At 40.3% G+C, this 18,904-nt stretch overlaps 5 protein-coding genes across 5 annotated transcripts; 3 read left to right on the top strand and 2 right to left on the bottom strand.

Annotated features, from left to right (window-relative positions):
- Window positions 1-490: 490 nt before the first annotated feature.
- Window positions 491-1,999, bottom strand: LOC126607943 (glucan endo-1,3-beta-glucosidase-like). Its single transcript, XM_050275658.1, has 2 exons — window positions 1,843-1,999; window positions 491-1,583 (listed from the first exon to the last, which is right to left on the bottom strand). Exons 1-2 carry the CDS (start codon window positions 1,904-1,906, stop codon window positions 607-609), a joined length of 1,041 nt encoding a protein of 346 aa, XP_050131615.1. The 5' UTR covers window positions 1,907-1,999; the 3' UTR covers window positions 491-606.
- Window positions 2,000-4,684: 2,685 nt separating this feature from the next.
- On the top strand, window positions 4,685-5,849 carry LOC126606521 (uncharacterized). The gene has a single exon (XM_050273907.1). It carries the CDS (start codon window positions 4,875-4,877, stop codon window positions 5,421-5,423), a length of 549 nt encoding a protein of 182 aa, XP_050129864.1. The 5' UTR covers window positions 4,685-4,874; the 3' UTR covers window positions 5,424-5,849.
- Window positions 5,850-7,381: 1,532 nt separating this feature from the next.
- LOC126606396 (transcription factor bHLH90) lies at window positions 7,382-10,257 on the top strand. Its single transcript, XM_050273775.1, has 8 exons — window positions 7,382-7,730; window positions 7,829-8,008; window positions 8,084-8,171; window positions 8,502-8,570; window positions 8,660-9,136; window positions 9,223-9,456; window positions 9,559-9,735; window positions 9,870-10,257. Exons 1-8 carry the CDS (start codon window positions 7,633-7,635, stop codon window positions 9,960-9,962), a joined length of 1,416 nt encoding a protein of 471 aa, XP_050129732.1. The 5' UTR covers window positions 7,382-7,632; the 3' UTR covers window positions 9,963-10,257.
- Window positions 10,179-14,549, bottom strand: LOC126606395 (proline-rich receptor-like protein kinase PERK12). The gene is made up of 9 exons (XM_050273774.1): window positions 14,226-14,549; window positions 12,988-14,024; window positions 12,271-12,702; window positions 12,072-12,158; window positions 11,749-11,819; window positions 11,579-11,655; window positions 11,327-11,474; window positions 11,061-11,222; window positions 10,179-10,953 (listed from the first exon to the last, which is right to left on the bottom strand). Exons 1-9 carry the CDS (start codon window positions 14,240-14,242, stop codon window positions 10,651-10,653), a joined length of 2,334 nt encoding a protein of 777 aa, XP_050129731.1. The 5' UTR covers window positions 14,243-14,549; the 3' UTR covers window positions 10,179-10,650.
- A 2,250-nt stretch (window positions 14,550-16,799) lies between these two features.
- LOC126608117 (probable inactive poly [ADP-ribose] polymerase SRO2) lies at window positions 16,800-18,609 on the top strand. Its single transcript, XM_050275905.1, has 4 exons — window positions 16,800-17,549; window positions 17,676-17,920; window positions 18,038-18,189; window positions 18,304-18,609. Exons 1-4 carry the CDS (start codon window positions 17,062-17,064, stop codon window positions 18,421-18,423), a joined length of 1,005 nt encoding a protein of 334 aa, XP_050131862.1. The 5' UTR covers window positions 16,800-17,061; the 3' UTR covers window positions 18,424-18,609.
- Window positions 18,610-18,904: the final 295 nt, after the last annotated feature.

The following is an 18,904-nucleotide window of genomic DNA, read 5'->3' as shown; positions in this document are numbered from 1 at the left end:
ATCATTAACCTTATCAGAGAGGTATACGTTTTTTTTTATATAAAAGCCTATTAGCTTCCAAACATATCATATAAACGATACATCTATTATTTTCATTGTCTTTGTACTTTCAGTTTAATAATGAGAGAGATTACTGCTAATGCCTCATGTAGGCATACTTGCCGAATCTTATAAATATTATGTCTTATTTACTTTATATTCTGCTGCACACATAGATTCTATTTCACAACACCTTGTTTATTTAAGGTACAATTGCAATCGTCGTACTTAAGTGTGAACATTGGAAAAAAAAAAGTGTGTACCTGGACCACAACATCATCAACATTGACTTGATGGAATCATTGACCTTTCCGGGTCGTCAAGCGTAAAATTAAAACCCGTGCTCTTTATGGGCTTTGGCCCGTTTTGATTGTTGACAAAAGCCCAATTTGGCGTACGTAGTATTTGGTTTGTTGGTAGTTGTCTGCGTTTGATTGGATAAGGTATCAGATTCGACTTTCGTAAATGAAATATGTATTCTGTGATGAGTTTGATATCTAGTTGTGAGTAGCCCGTTACAGCGATGTAATTTTATTGTGGTACTGTAAGTGCATTACATTGCATAATTTAGTTGAAATTAAGGTCATAAGCCTTGAGCCCATCAGACCCAAAAATCCCGAAATGTCTCTCAAACTCTTCCCCATGCTTCTCATTCTCATCAAACAAATCAAACAAGAAAACCTCCACTCCAACCCCCGGCCTCCTCGGCGTCCCAACCCCTTCCACCGCCCGTCTCACCACCTCCGCATTGTATGCCCTCGAATTCTCCACACTAGCGGCCTCCCCTCCGCCGGTCGGCCACCCCGTCTCCGAAACCACCACGGGAACTCCAACAACTCCCTCCCTCTCCATCGCGCTCACAAAAGCATCCACACTCGCGTCGAAAAGATTACTATACACCAACTCACCATCGTTAACGACCTCACTGGTGGCTCGAAACAACGCGTATTCAAGAGAGACGTAGTTCTTGTTGCGTAGGTAGCTAAAGTAGGGGTAGGAGTTGACCATGAAGGGAGAGTTCGTGTCGCGGAGGAAGCGGAGGAGGGGGAGGAGCGAGGGTTGGACGGAGGGGTCGAATGAGGCTGAGGAGGGAGGGTATGAGGCGGACAAGACGGAGGCGGCTTGTGGGGAAGAGAGCTTGATGGAATTGTCAAGCCCTAGGGTTTGGAGGGCTTGATGAAGATTGAGAATGGCGGGAAGGACGTGGGGAGTGTAGTAAGGGTCTTTAAGGAAAATCTCGTTGCCAACGGCGATGTATCGGATTTGGTTTGCGGGGATGTGAGCGAGGATGTTTGATTGGAGCCAGTCAAGGGTGGTGGCGACGGAGGAGGAGGCGAGGGCAGGGAGGAGTTCATTGGGGACGCCGATGGTGAGGTGGATTGTTGGGGTGGCGGAGAAGGAGCTGAGGGTGGCGGGGTCGGTGTTGAAAAGGCGGACGGATGAGATTCCGTTGTCTTGGAGGATTTCGAGGACGGTGGAGGGTGGCGGGAGATTGTTGGCTACTCGGCCGTAACAGATTCCAATTGGTTCTGCTGCTGCTGAACCTACAAATGTAATTACAAAATCAGTTTATTCAAACTTAATTTAGTTATTTAGTGCATGCCTTGCCATGCATAAATTCATGCAAATATATATATATATATATATATATATATATATATTTGTATCAAAATTAGATTGACGTTTATAACTCAGTTTACTAAGAGTATTTTCTCTTTACACTCGATATCTCAATTCGTTTCTTACCTTCCTGAATAGTATCAATGAAAATAATAGACAAAAGAGAATGAATATGAACTTTACCTAATGAGCGTGAGAGAAGATAGAGAAGGATGAGGAGATGATTATGATCAAATTTCTTTGGCATTTTAGTTAATTTGAAGAATTGAGCCCAATCAAGCTGATATGCTGAATTAGTACTTAATTGCTTGATGAAATTTATTTAAATTAAATTGGGATGCCGAGCTATGATTTGTTTCGGTTAATTATGTTGTTTTGATTTTGGTTTTAAAGTAGTTTGTTCTTTCGTTTTGGGATTTCTAGTTTAAGAACATGTTTTGGTCATGATTTTGTTGGTTTCACCTACTAAATTACAGTTTCTCATCTTCTTATTGAATGATTAAAAAAAAATTGATACGATAACTGACTTACATGACTGATGAGACACTCTCATAAAGGATGAGATTATGTGCATTAACGATTGTACTTAAGCTAAATTAAAACTAAATACAAAAAACTTAGAAATAACCTAATCAATCACGTAATTGAGCTGTTTCTATATGTGGTCCCACTTTAACCTTGAGTGTTTGGATAAACACACTTTTTGACTAGCCAGCGCCCATTGAAATTAGGCTTGACTAGAGTCACACGTTCGAGCTGATTTTTTGACATTCAAACCATACCAGGGCTTATTATAGTTGTTAGAACTTAGGAAGTGTTGGATGTAAAGACATTCCTTTTCCACCAACACTCCTCGCATGGATTTTGGACAAGTAAAATATGGCCAACAAACAAAATGCATGTCTCCATGTTCTTGTCAATGCTAAGTCCAGTCGCACGAACAAAAATGTTACTTTTATCACATATTTTTGTCATCATTTGTACTATCTATTATAGAGATGAAATCTACATGTGTTGATGAGTCAGACCTCTATTAGAGAGATAGTACAAATATGTAGTAAGTATGACGTTAACTCGTCCCACACAACATTGAGGATGGCTGAGCCTGAGCCCTCTACATGGTAGGTTTAAGGAAGGGGTCAATGTAGGGATTAGACCGTTAATGACATATATTTTCAAATTTCAGGTGGGCGGATCACATTTCAGCTAACTCTATTTCCCCCTATGTTACTATAGTACTACATTATATATTAACTGATGAACTTCGTGACAAAAGAAAAATAAGAAACTATTTTTAAGACTTCAAAAATCTAATTGTGTACTTCTCGAACGAGTATAATAATTATCAATTAATGTCACATATAATGTGTATACACTCTTAGGTTTTCTCTAATCATAATAAAAAGAAAACCTAAATCTAAGCTGAATCCACGTAGCAGAATCGCTCCTTTATAAAAAAAAAGGGGGGGAATAAAGATGGCAATGAGTGAGCACTAAGTAAAATGCTCCATGATATTTTAAATTATAAAGGCTGGCACTAAAAGCACCAATTTTTAAAATACCATTTCATTTATTTTTTGTATAGTCTCACTTTGATACTTATTTTTTCACAACAAATAACAAAATTTCAGACAAGTTGATGTCTTTACAATTAGGGTAATTCTATTAATACCCTACAATCTTATGAATACATCCCATAATTTTATTTTTTCAGTTAAATTTTCGTTTTTACCCTGATGAATTAAGTTTTGAAGTCCAAAATAAACCCCCATCCACCCCCTTATGTCGGCTACCAACCACCACAGTGTCTAGGCAAAAAATCTCAGCCACTCGCCATGCTCGCTCTCTCTCTCTCTCTCCATATATATATATCCAATCACCAGCCACTCGCTAGTAGGTAATAGGGAATTGGGAGATGGGGTGTGTGAATCAAGAATGTTGGGCAATTCTAGATCTGTTAGAGAGTCGGTCTTGGATGTCAACTTCTGCGACGTGGAGGGTTTTTGGCTATGCTGATATCGATGATGGATACCTCTTATATGGGTGGCCCGTGGCCATTGAGCTAGCTTTTTTGCAGTCATTTGTCTATAGTGATGGGGTGGCTTCAGAAAAATGGAGGACAAAACTGAAATTTTAGAGACACATTTTAGATGTGAGGTGTTAATAAAACAACCCTTACAATTATTGTGTTCTAATTTGCACCCTACAAAATTTTTGGATGAACATTTTTTTTTTTGGGAGAAATGCTAAGGAGACTATTTTAAAGTGAAACTCTTCATGGACTCTCTCCCGCCTCACTGTTGAACGTTAACTCTCGTATCAATATTATAAAACGTTGGCAAAAAAATGAGGTGACATATAGTCCATGAAGTCATTTTTTTTTAGAGAGTCTCTTTAGCATTTATCTTCTTTTTTTTGTCAAATATTTTTGGATGAACATATTAAAACAATATAACAGTTTGGAAAGATGTACTTATATATTCCCAGATCAAGGGCTGAGATGGATATGTGTTGAATTGATTCCAATCATATGCTCAATTATGCGATCCCCTAGCAAACAAATGCTACTTTTATTTCTCATGGGGGCCTTCTGAGAAACACTAATGCACTGTCCAAACTCCAAAGGCTCCAAAATCTTGCTTTCTCTCCATACAAAGCAATCTCTTGCAGCTCCTCCTTCCACAGCAAAGAGATCAACAGGGAATATCTTTACTTGTCTCTTTATTAAAGAAAGTTAATTTCCTACTTTTTAAACACAAATACCAAACAATTGAGTCCCGGTGTTAAAGTAACGCTATTTAGCCGCATAAAAATCATCACACTGTTGACTATAATGCATGGACACGGATAGGGGATACAGTACGACACGAAGATACGTCAAATTAACAAGAAGTATTATTGTATGACCACAAGAGAATACAACACGACACAACATGACATGGGAATACGAGATAATATCATCGTATCCATGTATAGTAGGCTGACACGCTCTCATATTATGTTGATTTTAATATTAATATTCGCATGGCCCAGTCTCACAGGCAATCATATTAATGTTCTTGCTTGATCCATGGGTAAACCCAATTCTCTCCCTTTGCCTGCACTCAAAGAACAAAGACCTGCAGAGACTTTAACACTAATGAATCCCTAAATCCCATATCCTCTGTATTATCCAATCCAATCCAATCCAATCCTATCCTATCCATACCATCATCATGTCCTCCTTGCAGCCCCAGCAGCAGCAGCAGCAGCAGCCCGTTGGTCCTGTTCTTGTTTACCCTAACAATGTCAATAAACAGCCTTCATCTTCCCACCATTCAAACGGCTCATTCGGGACCGTTTTCATCGTGCTGGCCGTTATAATCGTCATCTCCGCCATCGCTTGCTTTCTAGGAAGGCTCTGCAACCGCCGCCTCAACAGCTCGAGACCCCATAGGCAACCGCAGCATAACTTTCGTCCCAAGAAAGAAGCTGGCCCTGCTGATGGCGGTGGTGGAGATCATCACATGGAGTTTGGCAGGGCTCCAAGCTTTCGAGCAGGCCCGAAAGTAGCAGACGTCAAATTCGGATTCGATAGGAAAAACCCGAATGGGAATAGCAGCAGCAGAGGAGAGGGCAGAGGATACATGACTCATCATCACAACAAACCACATCATAACGGGAATGGGGAAATGGATCATCACATGAAAGGTGAAATGAACCAGCAACCTGGCGGCGACGGCGAGCATCACGTTGGAATGGGAGATCCCAGAGCCAGTGGATGAAATGATGATCAGATTAGTAACTTCTTGTTGCTGGATTGGCTTTCCTTTCTAAATTAATCTTCCTGTTTTCTATGTTCCTCTGTTATTATTATTATTATTTTTAATTTGTTTCCAACTCTGAAACTTCTATTGGAAATTTTGAGTAGAAATTTCATTGTCCTACATTGGTCACTACCAAAATGTTTCCTTACTTTATAAGGCTTTGTCCATCACTCTAATCACTTTCTATAGGGGACAAAACCTTATAAAGTGAGAAAATCTTTTGGTAGTGACCAATATGTGACAAAGAAATTTCTACTCAAAATTTTCAACAACTTCAAGTGCTGATATAGGTTATGTTAAAAGGTTTGTGGCATATTATGGACTAGTGTACAAAATTATGGCATGGTATGATCTTCAATCACAGAAGGCCAAAACCTTGATCAATGATCCACACTCTTTGCATAGATGAAAAGGAAAATAACTTCTCTCATAAAAAATGAAAGTGGAAAATCTTGATCGTTACACGTATTAGTAATATTACGTGACTGTTATACTAAAAAAATGCAACGAGCTTATTCTAAGGTGAAGGAGTTGTTTAAAATAAGGACGAGAATGTAAGTGTGTCAAACCAATCATTCAATGTCATATGAGAAATTTAAAACACGCGGCATCTTGTTACTAATTTATAATGCCACAGTTGCATCCCGAAAATTGTAGGCAAGTCTTTCTCCATTTTCAGATTTCCGCCCAAACAAAATGGAACGAACCACCGTCCCTGCCCCCGATCAATTATATTGACGACAAATTCACCAACAAGCAACAGCAGTTCATAAGAACATTTTTTACGAAATAATTAAAATGATTTACGGTGAACAAATTCAAAGACAATTTCTATCAATTTTCAATGTCATGGACTAAAGTAAGAAATTATAAATATCTCAATGATCATTTTTTCTCAAAAGCCTTGAATAAATTCACTGCAAATATACCCAATCTTTCATGAAACTTGGGCTTAGGCTGAAGTTGTGTGTATGTATAAGACAACAAGTAGGCTATCATCATGTATCTGGGCCTTAAGCCCAGGACCAGTAAGAGGCCCAATTATATGGCTGGCTTCATCTGTACACAACTGCCTCAAACAGTACCGTTGAGGAATTATCAGAGAATTGTAACCGTCCGGCTAAAGACAGACAACGTATACTGAGATGATATGTACCTTCTAGCTAATATGCTTTTCCCTAAATTTTGTTTTTCTCCTCCACCACCGTTTACATTTGGTTTTCTTTCAATATTTCCACCTCAAAATATTGCATTACCACACTTCTTACACAAATTTTAGTGATTTTCACGTTTTCATTTTTTCATTATGCATTCTATCTTCGCTTTTGTGCGTTTATTTTTCTTTGCTTTATTCAATTAAGGTTTAAAAAGAAAGCTGAGTGCACGGAGAAAGGAAAGCAGAAAAATTGTAATGCTATGTGTACCGAACCCAATTAACCACACATACACGAGAGATGAGCCCGCATTTTTTTTAACGCAAGAAATGATTGTTTTGGAAAAATTTTGACTTTAGACCCGACTTTTTTCCCCAAGTTCTATTTTGCACTTATGTATTATTTTTAGACAATGCAATATTCCAAAATACGTTTGAGGGAATTCGAACTTGAGTGAAGGGGACATACACAACCAATTAATCTAATTGACATAAGCTTATTCATTTCCACTATCACAACTCAAGATTAAACATTTTTTTGTTTATTAAAAAGACGACTCCAAGCTAATAAAACTCACTACTTTACGAATGACAAATGAAAACGTATATTGTATGCAGTTTTACTTTACAAAGAGTTTATTAACCATTTCGATTCTTCTTACCCAAGAAAGAAACACTTTAGTATCTTTTTTAACTGTTGCAGTTAAGGGTAGCTTTCAATTCCATTGGGATCGTTTGAACCATTCGGTGGTCGGTTTTTGTACACTGGCTTTAGTCAGTCAAAACTGTCCCTCTCTCTCTCTCTGCTGGTAGTACAGATTACCACTGTCACAGATTTGCCCCTCTGATCAAAACGATTCACTCCCAGGGTCCCCATTCCAAAAGCAGAGAGAAGTTTGTTAGCCTTGTCGTGTACCAGGTACCCCAAAATTCATTAGCGTGGACTCACCACTCCAACCCATTAGTCACGGTAAACCGTCACAAAAAGGAAGAGAAGGAAAATCAGTGAGATTGATGGGTTTGGAGGCAGCAATGGAAAGGCTTCGACCCCTCGTAGAAGCCAAGCAATGGGACTACTGTGTCGTCTGGAAACTCGGCGACGACCCCTCCAGGTAATATTACCAGAAACCCACGTCCAATCTTTTTTTTTTATTTTTGCTTTTCGTAAAGTTTGAATTTGTACTTTTTATGTGCTTATTGAAATTTGCAGGTTTATTGAGCTGATGGGTTGCTGCTGCGGCGGCGGGTGCGACGGCGGTACTGTCAAAGTGGAAGAAGGAGAGAGCGATGAGACTCGGGTTTGCAGAGATGGGTTTCTGAAGCACTCGATCAGGACTAAGGCTTGTGAGGCGCTTGCTCAGCTTCCTTGTTCCATGCCTCTGTATTCTGGGTAAGCTTTTAGCTCTCTTTGTTTTGGGTTGCGTTTTATGTGTTTGTGTTTTTGCTTATGAGAGATTGAACGCAGGATTCATACGGAGGTGGTGATATCGATGCAACCCAGGTGGCTCTGTGGGCATCCCAATGCCTCGGCTTCAAATCCTTCTCAATCTCACGTGGGTACCCCACAAGTCTCTCACTTTTTTCTTTTCTCATCACTTTTTCTCGGCAACCAAACAGTACGCAGGCTTTGTGTTTTAAAATATGGGTTTTCGAGGTTGGTCACAATCATTCAAATAGTTGCATTGTTTTCAGCAAAAAAAGAGAAAACTCACAGCTCCAGGCTTCTGAAAGTGCCTCTATAAAATGTATACTTAAAAATGACCTTTTCATTTTCTGTTCCGTTTCCAAACTTTCCCGGAAACCAAACAGCTCATTAGATGTTTTCTTACACTGGGTGGGAGTTGGACATTCTTCTTAACATGGAATAATCTTACTTTTGACAGGATTCAACTGGAACCCGAGTATTGATCCCGATGCTTAGTGGCGTTATTGAGCTTTTCTCCACAAAGAATGTACGATTTTAATTCCTCTCTTTTCTAATTGTATTCAGACTGCGGTATACATTTTCTCCAACTTGAATAACGTACATTTCGCTTTTCAGATTCCGGAAAATCGAAAGATGGTAGAGTTGTTTATGTCTTCATTTAATGTCTCTGTAAAACAAGAAGTCATATCTCCACATGATTATGCCAATGTGAGCCTCAATGCTAGTGGACCACAAAGGGTGCTACCTTCTTTGAGTTTTGCAAGCTTCATTCCTAGGCCACACGTTTTACCCTCAGTTTCCCCATCGACCTCCTGCCCTGAGGGATCATCCAGCGGTTCGAACCCTTCAAGTCATCAACATCCATTGCTGTCTTCGCACTCTAAAAAGCCCAATTGTGGCGACAACTTGTTCCAGCAACCAGCAGGCTTTGCTTCAGGCAGTGGCAGTGTGGAAGAGGAACATAATGCAAAGGTTAACAGGAAACAAAGCGGGCACTACCGATCCAAGAATCTCATAGCTGAGAGAAATAGGAGGACAAAGATCAAAGACGGGCTCTTTGCTCTGCGTTCCCTAGTCCCGAAAATAACCAAGGTTGAGACCCTCTTATCTATGAAATACTTTTTCTTTGCATTTTATTTATCTTTTGATCTTATCATCCGTCTGTTGAATTATTGTAGATGAATACAGCTGCTATTATAGGAGATGCTATTGAATATATAGAAGAGTTGCAGAAGAAGAAGAAAGAACTTCAAGACGAGCTCAGGGAACTTGACGAAGAGGAGGACCTCACCAAGACCAAAGTGGATATGAAAGTTTTGGCCTCGGACGAGAGAAAGGAAGGCAGAATTTGCTTGACTTCTGCAGAGCAAAACAAGAGTTCCTCCAGTTTTGTCCGAAAAAGTCCAACCGTTGTACGCATAGCTTTTAATTTATCATCGCACCTACTTGAGCTTTCACATCCAACTTACACACTAGATATGTTTCAGTTCATTTATGTCCTGCCTTTTTGTTAGGTGCAAGTGGAAGTGAACCAGATTGGCAAAAGAGATTGCTTGATTAAGCTATTCTCTGAGCAGAACCGAGGCGGGTTTGCAAGGTTGATGGAGAATATGGATTCCTTAGGACTTCAAGTTGTTGATGCCAATGTCACCACGTTCGACGGAAATGTCCTAAATATTCTCAAGGTTGAGGTAAGATTCCGATAAAGAAAATTCATCTTGTATTTGAACCTTTCATAAGAAATCATGTCTTATCGAGGGAGTAAGAACAATTTATTTTGCTCATTTTTCTTACATACACGTTGCATTGTTGTGTTCATCCATAGGCAAACAAAGACATTCAGGCAAAGAAATTGAGAGACAGTTTAATCCAGCTAACAAGGGGGACAAATCAGACTGTTCATAAAGGGATAATCTGATCAATTATCGTTGATTTTGGAAAATCAAGGTTTCATCCAAGAACATCTAAACAGCTCCCTTAGCCATGTCCAAGTATGGAAGATTATTCTTCCTTCATTTATCGTCGGAAGTATGGAAGTTTTGGAGGCTAACATAACAGGTTTTTCCATTTCATCTCTTCATATATGAGCAAATTCATTCTTCAAGGACCATTAAAAATAGATTACTGGGTCTAATGAAGTACAATTGCAGTAAAATATTCTGCTAATGATTGCATCGTCGATTAATCAATGCTAAATTCATATGATTTATACATTCCGAGATCCCAAAAGTGTGTAAATACAAAAATTAGGCACATTTGACTGAAATCTTACTGCTCTACCTCTAGTATCAATACAGATTCTTCGTATTAATGACTAAAAAAAGTACCTTGAGTAAACTTTACAAGCTCTTCCCTGCTGGTAATGCGTCGAGGGAACGACCTTCATCAAGGAAAAATGGAGAAGAAAAAAAACGAGCAGCAGCTTAATTTACACTAATATGTCAGATTTAGTCAATAAATTTAACAAAAGTGGTCCACTGTCTCCCTGTTTCTTTTGCTCTCTCTCTCGAACTCTCTCTGTGGAGTACCATGAGTTAACAATGTCAAGATGACGAGTGTGTGGACATTCAGAAATCAATTCACAATTATTTCGCCACTCTTTCTATTCAGAACCGTCTGCCTTGATTTCCGCTGATTATCTGCTCACCACCACGCGTGGTAAAAGCTCGAGTATCTGATTCATCACTTGAAGGATCCTGGCGAGTCCATAAACTTTGGGGTCCTGATACCTCTCTGGAAGTGAAATCTGCACTGGATATCTCTGAGCTGCCTCCGCTTCCTAATGCCATCCTTCTGAATCTATTGATGTCTTCATTGTACTGGCCAGAGTCATATGCAGTACTCTGCCCAACTTTCACTCCGTTCGTTAGATCAGATAATTCACCTTCACAGTCCAATGCTCTTACCACCTGAAAAATATATCATCCAGTAAGTCTGTAGTGGTGACAATAAGTCCAATACGCAAATAGTTATACTCCAATAATTTGTCATCATTGTTCTGTTTATTAGTATTCACCTGCGCCATTCGTGGTCGTTTTAGAGCAGAATGACGCACGCAAGCAGCAGCAGCCTCGATCATTCTGAACATTTCACCCTCCACATAATGTTTCTCAAGCCGAGGATCTACTAATTCACTCAAATCCCCAGTTTCAAGGGCTTGAATAAGAAGTGGACGAGCCTGCGAAATTTTAGACACAAAATTATGAATATGAAAACAAAGTGGATTGCTAAATCATTGACAGGCTGCATTTGACATGTTTGCAAAGCGAAAGATGTTCATACCCATTCAACCAAACTCTCATCCCCTAAAGGTCGAGTTGGATCAACAGGTTTCCGCCCAGTTACAAGCTCTAGAAGCACAACTCCGAACGAATATACATCTGATCTGTCCGTCAATTTGCCACTATTTGCATACTCAGGTGCCATGTACCTGAAACCAAATCGAACATAAGTTCCAAGGTTGTAATTTAGGTGTCACAGATAAGCAATGCAGTCATCAGGCAATAGTTCCCGAGTTTACAAGGTCTGTTTTACCCGAATGTTCCCATGACCCGAGTGGATACGTGAGTATTCATGTCGTTTGTAAGTTTGGCAAGCCCAAAGTCTGCAACCTGTGTTTGAAGAAATTCAAGAGTTAGAAACTAGAGGCTCGCTGTCAGAAAAACAAAATCAGTACAACATGAAATGAACAGGTATAGACATGCCTGTGCTTCAAAGGCATCATCCAGCAGAATGTTTGCCGATTTAATGTCTCTGTGAATGATTTTTGGATGGCCTTCAAACAAATCGTACAAGGAAAATGGACAAAGTGAGATAATTTGGACAGAAAGCGCTGACAATAGCCACTGAGGGAGTGGGCAAAAGGCCTACAAGCGGCTAATGAGGCGCGTAAAAGATGCATACCCGTGGCTAATAGCGTTATTAGCCACTGATACGTCTTTTACCCACTCCATTATGTACCGCTAATGTCAGTAACTATTATCGGATCTAATAACACAAAGTCACAAAGATGTATATAGGTGCGTACAGTCTTCGTGTAAATACGCCAAGCCTTTTGCAGACCCCAAGGCAACCTTGAGTCTCTTGGTCCATTCCAACACCGGCATTCCGGCACCTGAAAGTAGATAACAAATCAACAATTTGAAGTACCATAACAAGTAGTTGAATATATAAGAAATAAAACTAACAACATCAAAGGATGAGGTTAACTAGATTAAATCACCTACCATGCAAATGGTGCTCAAGAGTTTTATTGGGAACAAATTCATAGATAAGCAATCTTTGCTGTTCAGAGATGCAGTATCCCACCAGAGAGAGCAAGTAACGATGATGCACGCGACTAATAATCTCAACTTCAGCCCTAAATTCCTTCTCTCCCTGCCCACTACCAGCCTTGAGCTGCTTGACTGCCACAACTCTTCCGTCCGGCATCCAACCCTTGTACACGCATCCGAAACCACCCTCACCGAGAACGTTTTGACGTGAAAATCCATTCGTTATCTCCATCAATTCTTCGTAGGTGAAATGAACCTTGTTAGCAGCAATGAGACCGGAATCTCCAGAACTCTGCGGGGAAGGTCCGTGCGGTCCACTCGAATAGAAGCTTTCTGTTGGAACAGAAGCTGCAGAACTCTGTTGCTGCGCATGATAATATGCACCTGCATCACGTACAAAGCACAATTATTGAGCTCATTCTATGTACACTTTATATTATCCTTATGTTAGACCACCACTAGAAGAAAAACTGAGTATAGCTAGTGCGGTATTATCACTACAAAATAATATTATCTTTATAATGTTTTTACAGAATATAAATGCCTTATATTCACCTCACCTGTGAAACTAATAGCAGTGACTATTATCGTTTTTCTCTTGATGGATCCCAAAAACTAAGTTGTTAGGAAATGAGTCAACAATGTATACAATTAACGGACAATCTTTACCCGGAGTTGATAAGTTAGTGCCAGGGGGACCGGGGGTGGGAGGCATGTAATTTGGGGGGTATGGTTGTGCCTGCTTCTTTCTCTTCCTTACAAACACAACAATGAGGGCTACCAAGGCAATGAGGAAAACTCCAGCTAACGTCAAGCCAATGACAGTGCCTGTATGCCTACTACTACTACCCCCTGAGTCGTCTGAAGCTGCAGACTGACTTCTGGTTGAGGGAGGGGAGAGGGTGGGGGTGGAATTAGCAGGGCGAGGGAGAGGCTGAGTTGTAGTTCCTGAACCTGCTGGAACCGCTGGAGGGCTAGGCACTGTAGGAGGAGATGGGGTGGTGGGGTTGGTTGAAGGTGTAGCTGGAGGTGGAGAAGCTGGAGGCGACTGAGAGTCACTAGGTGAGGATTGAGAGGAGCCTCCGCCTTGTGATGAATCAGTTGGTGGTGATTTAGATGATGAACTGCCTCCAGAGGATGATGGTTGAGGAGCATTCTCATTGGAAGAACCACTAGGTGGCGGTGGAGAAGCTGGAGGAGAAGGCGATGATGAACCAGATGGCGATCCTTTGTCTTTTGAGGGTGAAGGTGGTGGTGAGCGAGGACGAGGAGGTGACTTTGGTGGCGATGATGATGGTGGTGGTGAAGAGGGGGATGGAGAAGACGGAGGTGGTGACGATGGTGGAGGTGGAGATGGCGGTGGAGATGGCGGTCGTGGTGAAGGTTTGGGGGATGGTGAAGACTTTGGGGCAGGTGAGTCTGATTTTGGAGGCGGAGACTCTGATTTCGGAGGGGGCGCTTGTGATGGCGGAGGTGGGGAAGGCGGTGACGGTGTTGATTTGCTGTCCTCGGTACTATCGTGGGGCTGCGCGGTGATCTTGCTGTCACTTAACGTTGCCGCGATTGGTGAGTCATGATGAGGTGGTGAATGTGGGTCAGGGGGGTGAGATTCATGCTCATTTGATTCCGACATAATTCTCCTTCCTTTAATTCGTAACCTCTCTCCTTTTTTCTTTCTATCAAAGTTTCTTCCTTCCCAATTTCCCCTGTAATAATTAGTTTAGCACAAGATTAATTAACTAAACCTTTCATTAAATCCAATATTTACCAGAGAAAAAAAAATCCTAAACAAATAATAATAATAATTAACCCAATAATCTTATGTAATGCGGCAAAGGTTTCAAACAATGCACACAAAAAACGAAAAAAGCAACAAGAACCTGTACATGCAATAATGCAACTTTTACGTTGGATAGGTTTGCATGGATGCTGCTGCAGCTACGTACAAACTTCACGTCAGTACAATTGGCTTGGACTCCGTCTGCATGCATGCAACCATGCACGTACGTACGAACCTATCTCTCTAATTCAAACAAATTATTTGTGTTTGCGTTCGAGAGAGAGAGAGAGAAAGAGCGGAATTACAGAGATTATCCAGAGATGGATACAGATCGAGAGGGTGGTTGTGAGAGAACTGAAAAGCATTCAACACCACCCACACCACCACCTAATGCCACCAAAAACAACCAAATTAAAAATAAAGAAAAATGATTTGAAAAAGGTAAAAAAATAAAACAATCCCGAAAATTTCTCTCTTGGTTTTTCTTATTAAGGTGTCTTTTGTATGTGTGTATTTTGTGGCTTTTTTCGGTTGTTTAAACCCCAACTGTCGCTCTTTCTTATTTCTGAGGTGCTGCTCCTCCTTGTATGTCGGGTTACCATGCAACCTAAACGGGATGGTGGGTAATGCTTTTGTGTCACGCCAAGTCGTGCCAGTCGGGTCGAGCAGGATCGGATCGGCGTCGTGGTGAATGTGTTTGTTGCCACACCCACCCGTTATTCGCATCTAGATGGGGGCCAATATGACGAGTTGGCAGTTTCTTTTTAGGAATAAATGGTTGGCTAAATTTTTAGTTTCACACGTGACATTCGATTTCAATCTTATTTTGCTTCCTCTAACTCAAAAATCATCATTTTATTCCCTAAAGCTCCAAATATGCTCTAATTCACCCCAACCACCCCCACCCTCCCGGAAACCCCATTTTACCTCCTAAAACTCAAAAGTCGATGTCTGACTCTATAAAACTAAAAATTCGCTCCACATCGCCTTAATTCTGTTGATTTCGTTTGGATGCACCAGGCTAATCATTTTTTTTCTTTTTTTATTTGATCTCTGCAACTCAAGCACATCAACCCAAAAAATCCAAATTTTTTATTTCTTCTTTTAATAAACTTAATATTTTCTCTTAAATGTTGAATGTTAACGCATAGTGAAGATTTATAATCAAATCCACTGACATGTGTGGCATAGTCTTATTGAGTGGTGGGTCCCATATATATGTTTCAGGAGGTCATTTTTGAGTTTTAGTAAGAAGGAGAGAGAGTCCACTAGTTAAAGTGGAATGGATTTTAAGTTTTAGGGAGTAAAATGATGATTTTTGAGTTACAAGAACAAAGTGAGATCAAAATTGAGTTCCACGAAGTATAGCTAAAAATAAGCATAAATAATGCTGATCGATTTTTTTGAGGAAAGATCATGTTTTTTCTTCTTCTTTTCGCTAAGGGAGGATGGATGAGGAGATGGGAGGGTTCGAAACTATTATAATAATTTAAGAAAGAGAGAAGTTTCAAACATGGGCGCATGAGTGGAAAACCAACACCCTATTCACTAAGATATTGGACCGCATGTATAATACTAGGTAACCCGATTTAATCTGTACTTTAATTCTAATTAAAATTTGACTAATAATTGCAATAAAAGAATTTATGATGTAAAATATGTCACATAATTTGTTGTATGAATTTAGTGTATGCAGCACCACCCATTTGCTACAAAAATTGTACTTGTGAATGGTAATATCCACGAATTATGGGATCTCAAATGGGTATCTTATTACGTGTCTCAAAAACACTAATTATCAAATCAAGATTATAGTAAGAATTTAAGAATGTACATAGCAACATCAATGATAAGTATTAATGGGACTGCAAAAGCAACAACTTTAAAAAGATAAAAAAACTTAAGAAAAATAGCATAGAGAAACCAATAAACTCACGTCACTAAAATGTAATATGACTGTTCTTACGAATCGAAGTTACATTGCCAAAATAAAACCCAGCCCCATATTGCCAAGGAGAACTTGTAGAACAATGGGCGAATTTGGGAGAGATTGTCCTTAGCAATCTAAATGTGCATCACATCATAACACTCAAATTACTTATCTCACACGAGAAATTTTTAGTTGTGACGGAAACACGGATAATATACCATATGTGTTTTTATGCAAGTGTTGGAAAATTTTAATTTTAAAGTTATTAACCCTTTAACACACATAACTCATCATTTATATAGGGACATGTAGTGTACCACATTGTGTGACGGTCACATTGAAAAATCTCTCCTCTCACACTCTTTTAATATTTTAATATTCTTTTTATCAAATGCTAGTGATGTGTAGAAAATATTAAAAAATTAAAAAAATATGAAAAATGTAATTTGAAGGGTGTAAATATAATTTCGCTTCGCACACTCTAAATATAAACTCTTATTTATATTAAATTTTATTAAATATTTTCTTATTCGAATTGGAAACCAAATCCAAATCTGAGTAGGAAAACTTGCTTCGAAAGTAAACGGATGAAACAACCCACGTCCCGCATGACCGGCATTAAATTCCAGAAATTACCAAACCACCCTCCCACCAATCCCCCAGATACCTAAAATATCCCCATCAACGGTCCGCACAACGGTCACTTCTCGGGCGGCATACCTAATTTGCACAGGGGCAAATTAGACAATCCATACAGTTCAAAATCCTATTTTCTAGAGGCCACGAAAAGTTCCCACCGCCCTAATGCACAGCGGCACGGCTGCACTCTAAACCGCCACGAATCTCCGAAGTGCCTCCGATAAATATGTCCACAGTTTAACCTTTCCTCATCCATTTGGTCCCGGATTCTCAGATCTTGAACCGTTTCTTGCTTCTGGATGTTTTTGGTTAATTTTGTATACAGAGTTGTGTGTAGTTATTTTTCTTTCAATTTCTCGCTGATCCGGTCGCTTAATTCGTAAGTTTAGCAGCGATGTCGACCGATCAGTTTGAATTCGAAGACCAAATCTCGATGACTATTGATAATGACGAAGAAATTCTGGATGCTGGGTCTGATGGGGGCGATTCGAACGACGCAGTTTCGGGTCGGTTTGGGGTTTTCACCCGGAGCGGGATGGTCCGGGTGGACGACGAGAGTTTCGAGCACGAGATCATCAGGAAGAGCTTTGTTTTGGGCATGGATTTGGCCGGGAGGGACACGAATATTGTGGCGGTGCACAAGAACTTGAGCTCCGATCCGACGAGGAGGGCGAGGTTCGAGTCGTTTAAGATTTTCACTCAGGCGGTGGCTCGGAAATGCGGCGGGAACGCCAACGTTAAGTACGGTTGGTACGGCGGATCGAAGGAGGAACTTTGTGATGTTTTGGTCCATGGGTTCAGTCGGTGCAGGGAGCCTGCTCCAAATGAAGTGTCGTACGGTGTCGGTGTTCATATGATTCCTGCCAAATTTACATGTGATGGGTGAGTTTTTTTTCATTTGTACCCATTTCTTGTTTGTGTTTTGATCTTTGAGAAATTTGATATCTTTGAAATCGAAATGTTTCATTTTTATCGAAGAATTGATGGGTTGTATTGAGCGTTTGGTAGGGCATTGTCGTCGGTTGTTGATGAAAGTGGGCTGAAGCACATCTTGCTGTGCCGTGTGATATTGGGGAAGGCGGAAATGGTGGCGCCGGGGTCGAAGCAATCACAACCAAGCTCCCAGGAGGTGGACACTGGAGTGGACAATTTGGTCAATCCAAGAAGATATGTTATTTGGAGTGCTATCATGAACTCTCACATATACCCTTGCTATTTGATCAGCTTCAAGGCTCCTAGTACTCTCCCAAATGGTTAGTAGCGCAATTCGAAATTCGAATTGGTGATTTGGTTTCTGTTCTTTCTTTTGGTTGTTTGATGGAGATTTCGGTTTTCCGAAATGAGATTTGACTCTGGTTTTGTATGTTCAGTTGTTTCAGGTGTTCCAACAATGCAGCAGAGTGCTTTGAGACCACCCCCCACGTCTCCATGGATGAGCTTCCCTGCTCTGCTGTCCATTCTCTCAAAGTTCTTGCCTCCGACGAAAATGCAGTTGCTCGTTGTTTGTCACAACGAATTCAGAGTAAGTTTTTATGGAATTTTCTGTTTCGCATGTTCAATTTTCATGAATGGCAATGCCTAATTTCGAACTCTCCGGTTATTCATTGTGCATATGTGTGTTCGATGGATTTTGCAGGCGAACAAGATAACGCGCCCGCAGCTGATACAGAGAGTGAGGCAGATTGCCGGTGACAGGCTGTTGATTGGAGTGATCAAATCTGTCAAGAGGCAGACTGATGCCGGGGCAAATGCATGACGTTGTTGGTGTAGTTGTTTGTTGAACAACCCTTAGGGCTTTCCTTTTGGATACACAGATTTAGAGATGATTTAGACAGACAACTACCCACAGGTTTTTTGTTTTTCCAAATGTCGAATATTAGCAAAATTCAAGCCGGTTTCCTTCTTCATTGCGAAATCGAAATATACAGATTTGTTCTCAAAATTGGTGGTTTCTGGTTGTTTCTTCCTATGTAGCAGTGACCGACTTTGAATTATAGCGGCCGATTTTTGTGTTTGACTTTTTTTGTCGCCTTTGGCCGGCTGAGAATATCAATCAATTGCTTGATCAGCAAGCATAAAAAAAATAAAATGAGAATTGGTTGCCTTTCACAGGAAGAAAGAGAAGGGAGATGAGGGTAGAAAGCAAAAACCAATTAAGAACTGAAGCTAAAAATGAAGATAAAATACTTGTCACAAAACCGAGCACAATGACGTTCTATGATTCACACAGCTAACGC

The sequence above is a fragment of the Malus sylvestris genome, chromosome 16, assembly GCF_916048215.2.
Source record: "Malus sylvestris chromosome 16, drMalSylv7.2, whole genome shotgun sequence".
NCBI classification, from domain to species: domain Eukaryota; kingdom Viridiplantae; phylum Streptophyta; class Magnoliopsida; order Rosales; family Rosaceae; genus Malus; species Malus sylvestris.
The sequence above is the reverse complement of the archived record's forward strand: the minus strand, read 5'-3'. Positions and strand labels throughout refer to the sequence as shown.

Bases quoted from the DNA above. Each gene is read 5' to 3' on its own strand.
- LOC126607943 (XM_050275658.1), bottom strand. From the start codon at position 1,906: ATGCCAAAGAAATTTGATCATAATCATCTCCTCATCCTTCTCTATCTT. The intron at 1,584-1,842 runs GTAAAGTTCATA...TTACATTTGTAG, and splicing joins TCTTCTCTCACGCTCATTAG to GTTCAGCAGCAGCAGAACCA.
- LOC126606521 (XM_050273907.1), top strand. From the start codon at position 4,875: ATGTCCTCCTTGCAGCCCCAGCAGCAGCAGCAGCAGCAGCCCGTTGGT.
- LOC126606396 (XM_050273775.1), top strand. From the start codon at position 7,633: ATGGGTTTGGAGGCAGCAATGGAAAGGCTTCGACCCCTCGTAGAAGCC. The intron at 8,009-8,083 runs GTAAGCTTTTAG...GATTGAACGCAG, and splicing joins TCCATGCCTCTGTATTCTGG to GATTCATACGGAGGTGGTGA. The intron at 8,571-8,659 runs GTACGATTTTAA...TTCGCTTTTCAG, and splicing joins AGCTTTTCTCCACAAAGAAT to ATTCCGGAAAATCGAAAGAT.
- LOC126606395 (XM_050273774.1), bottom strand. The intron at 11,656-11,748 runs GCATGTCTATAC...CTTCAAACACAG, and splicing joins ATGATGCCTTTGAAGCACAG to GTTGCAGACTTTGGGCTTGC. The intron at 10,954-11,060 runs GTGAATACTAAT...TATATTTTTCAG, and splicing joins AACGACCACGAATGGCGCAG to GTGGTAAGAGCATTGGACTG.
- LOC126608117 (XM_050275905.1), top strand. From the start codon at position 17,062: ATGTCGACCGATCAGTTTGAATTCGAAGACCAAATCTCGATGACTATT. The intron at 17,921-18,037 runs GTTAGTAGCGCA...TTGTATGTTCAG, and splicing joins TCCTAGTACTCTCCCAAATG to TTGTTTCAGGTGTTCCAACA. The intron at 18,190-18,303 runs GTAAGTTTTTAT...TGGATTTTGCAG, and splicing joins TTTGTCACAACGAATTCAGA to GCGAACAAGATAACGCGCCC.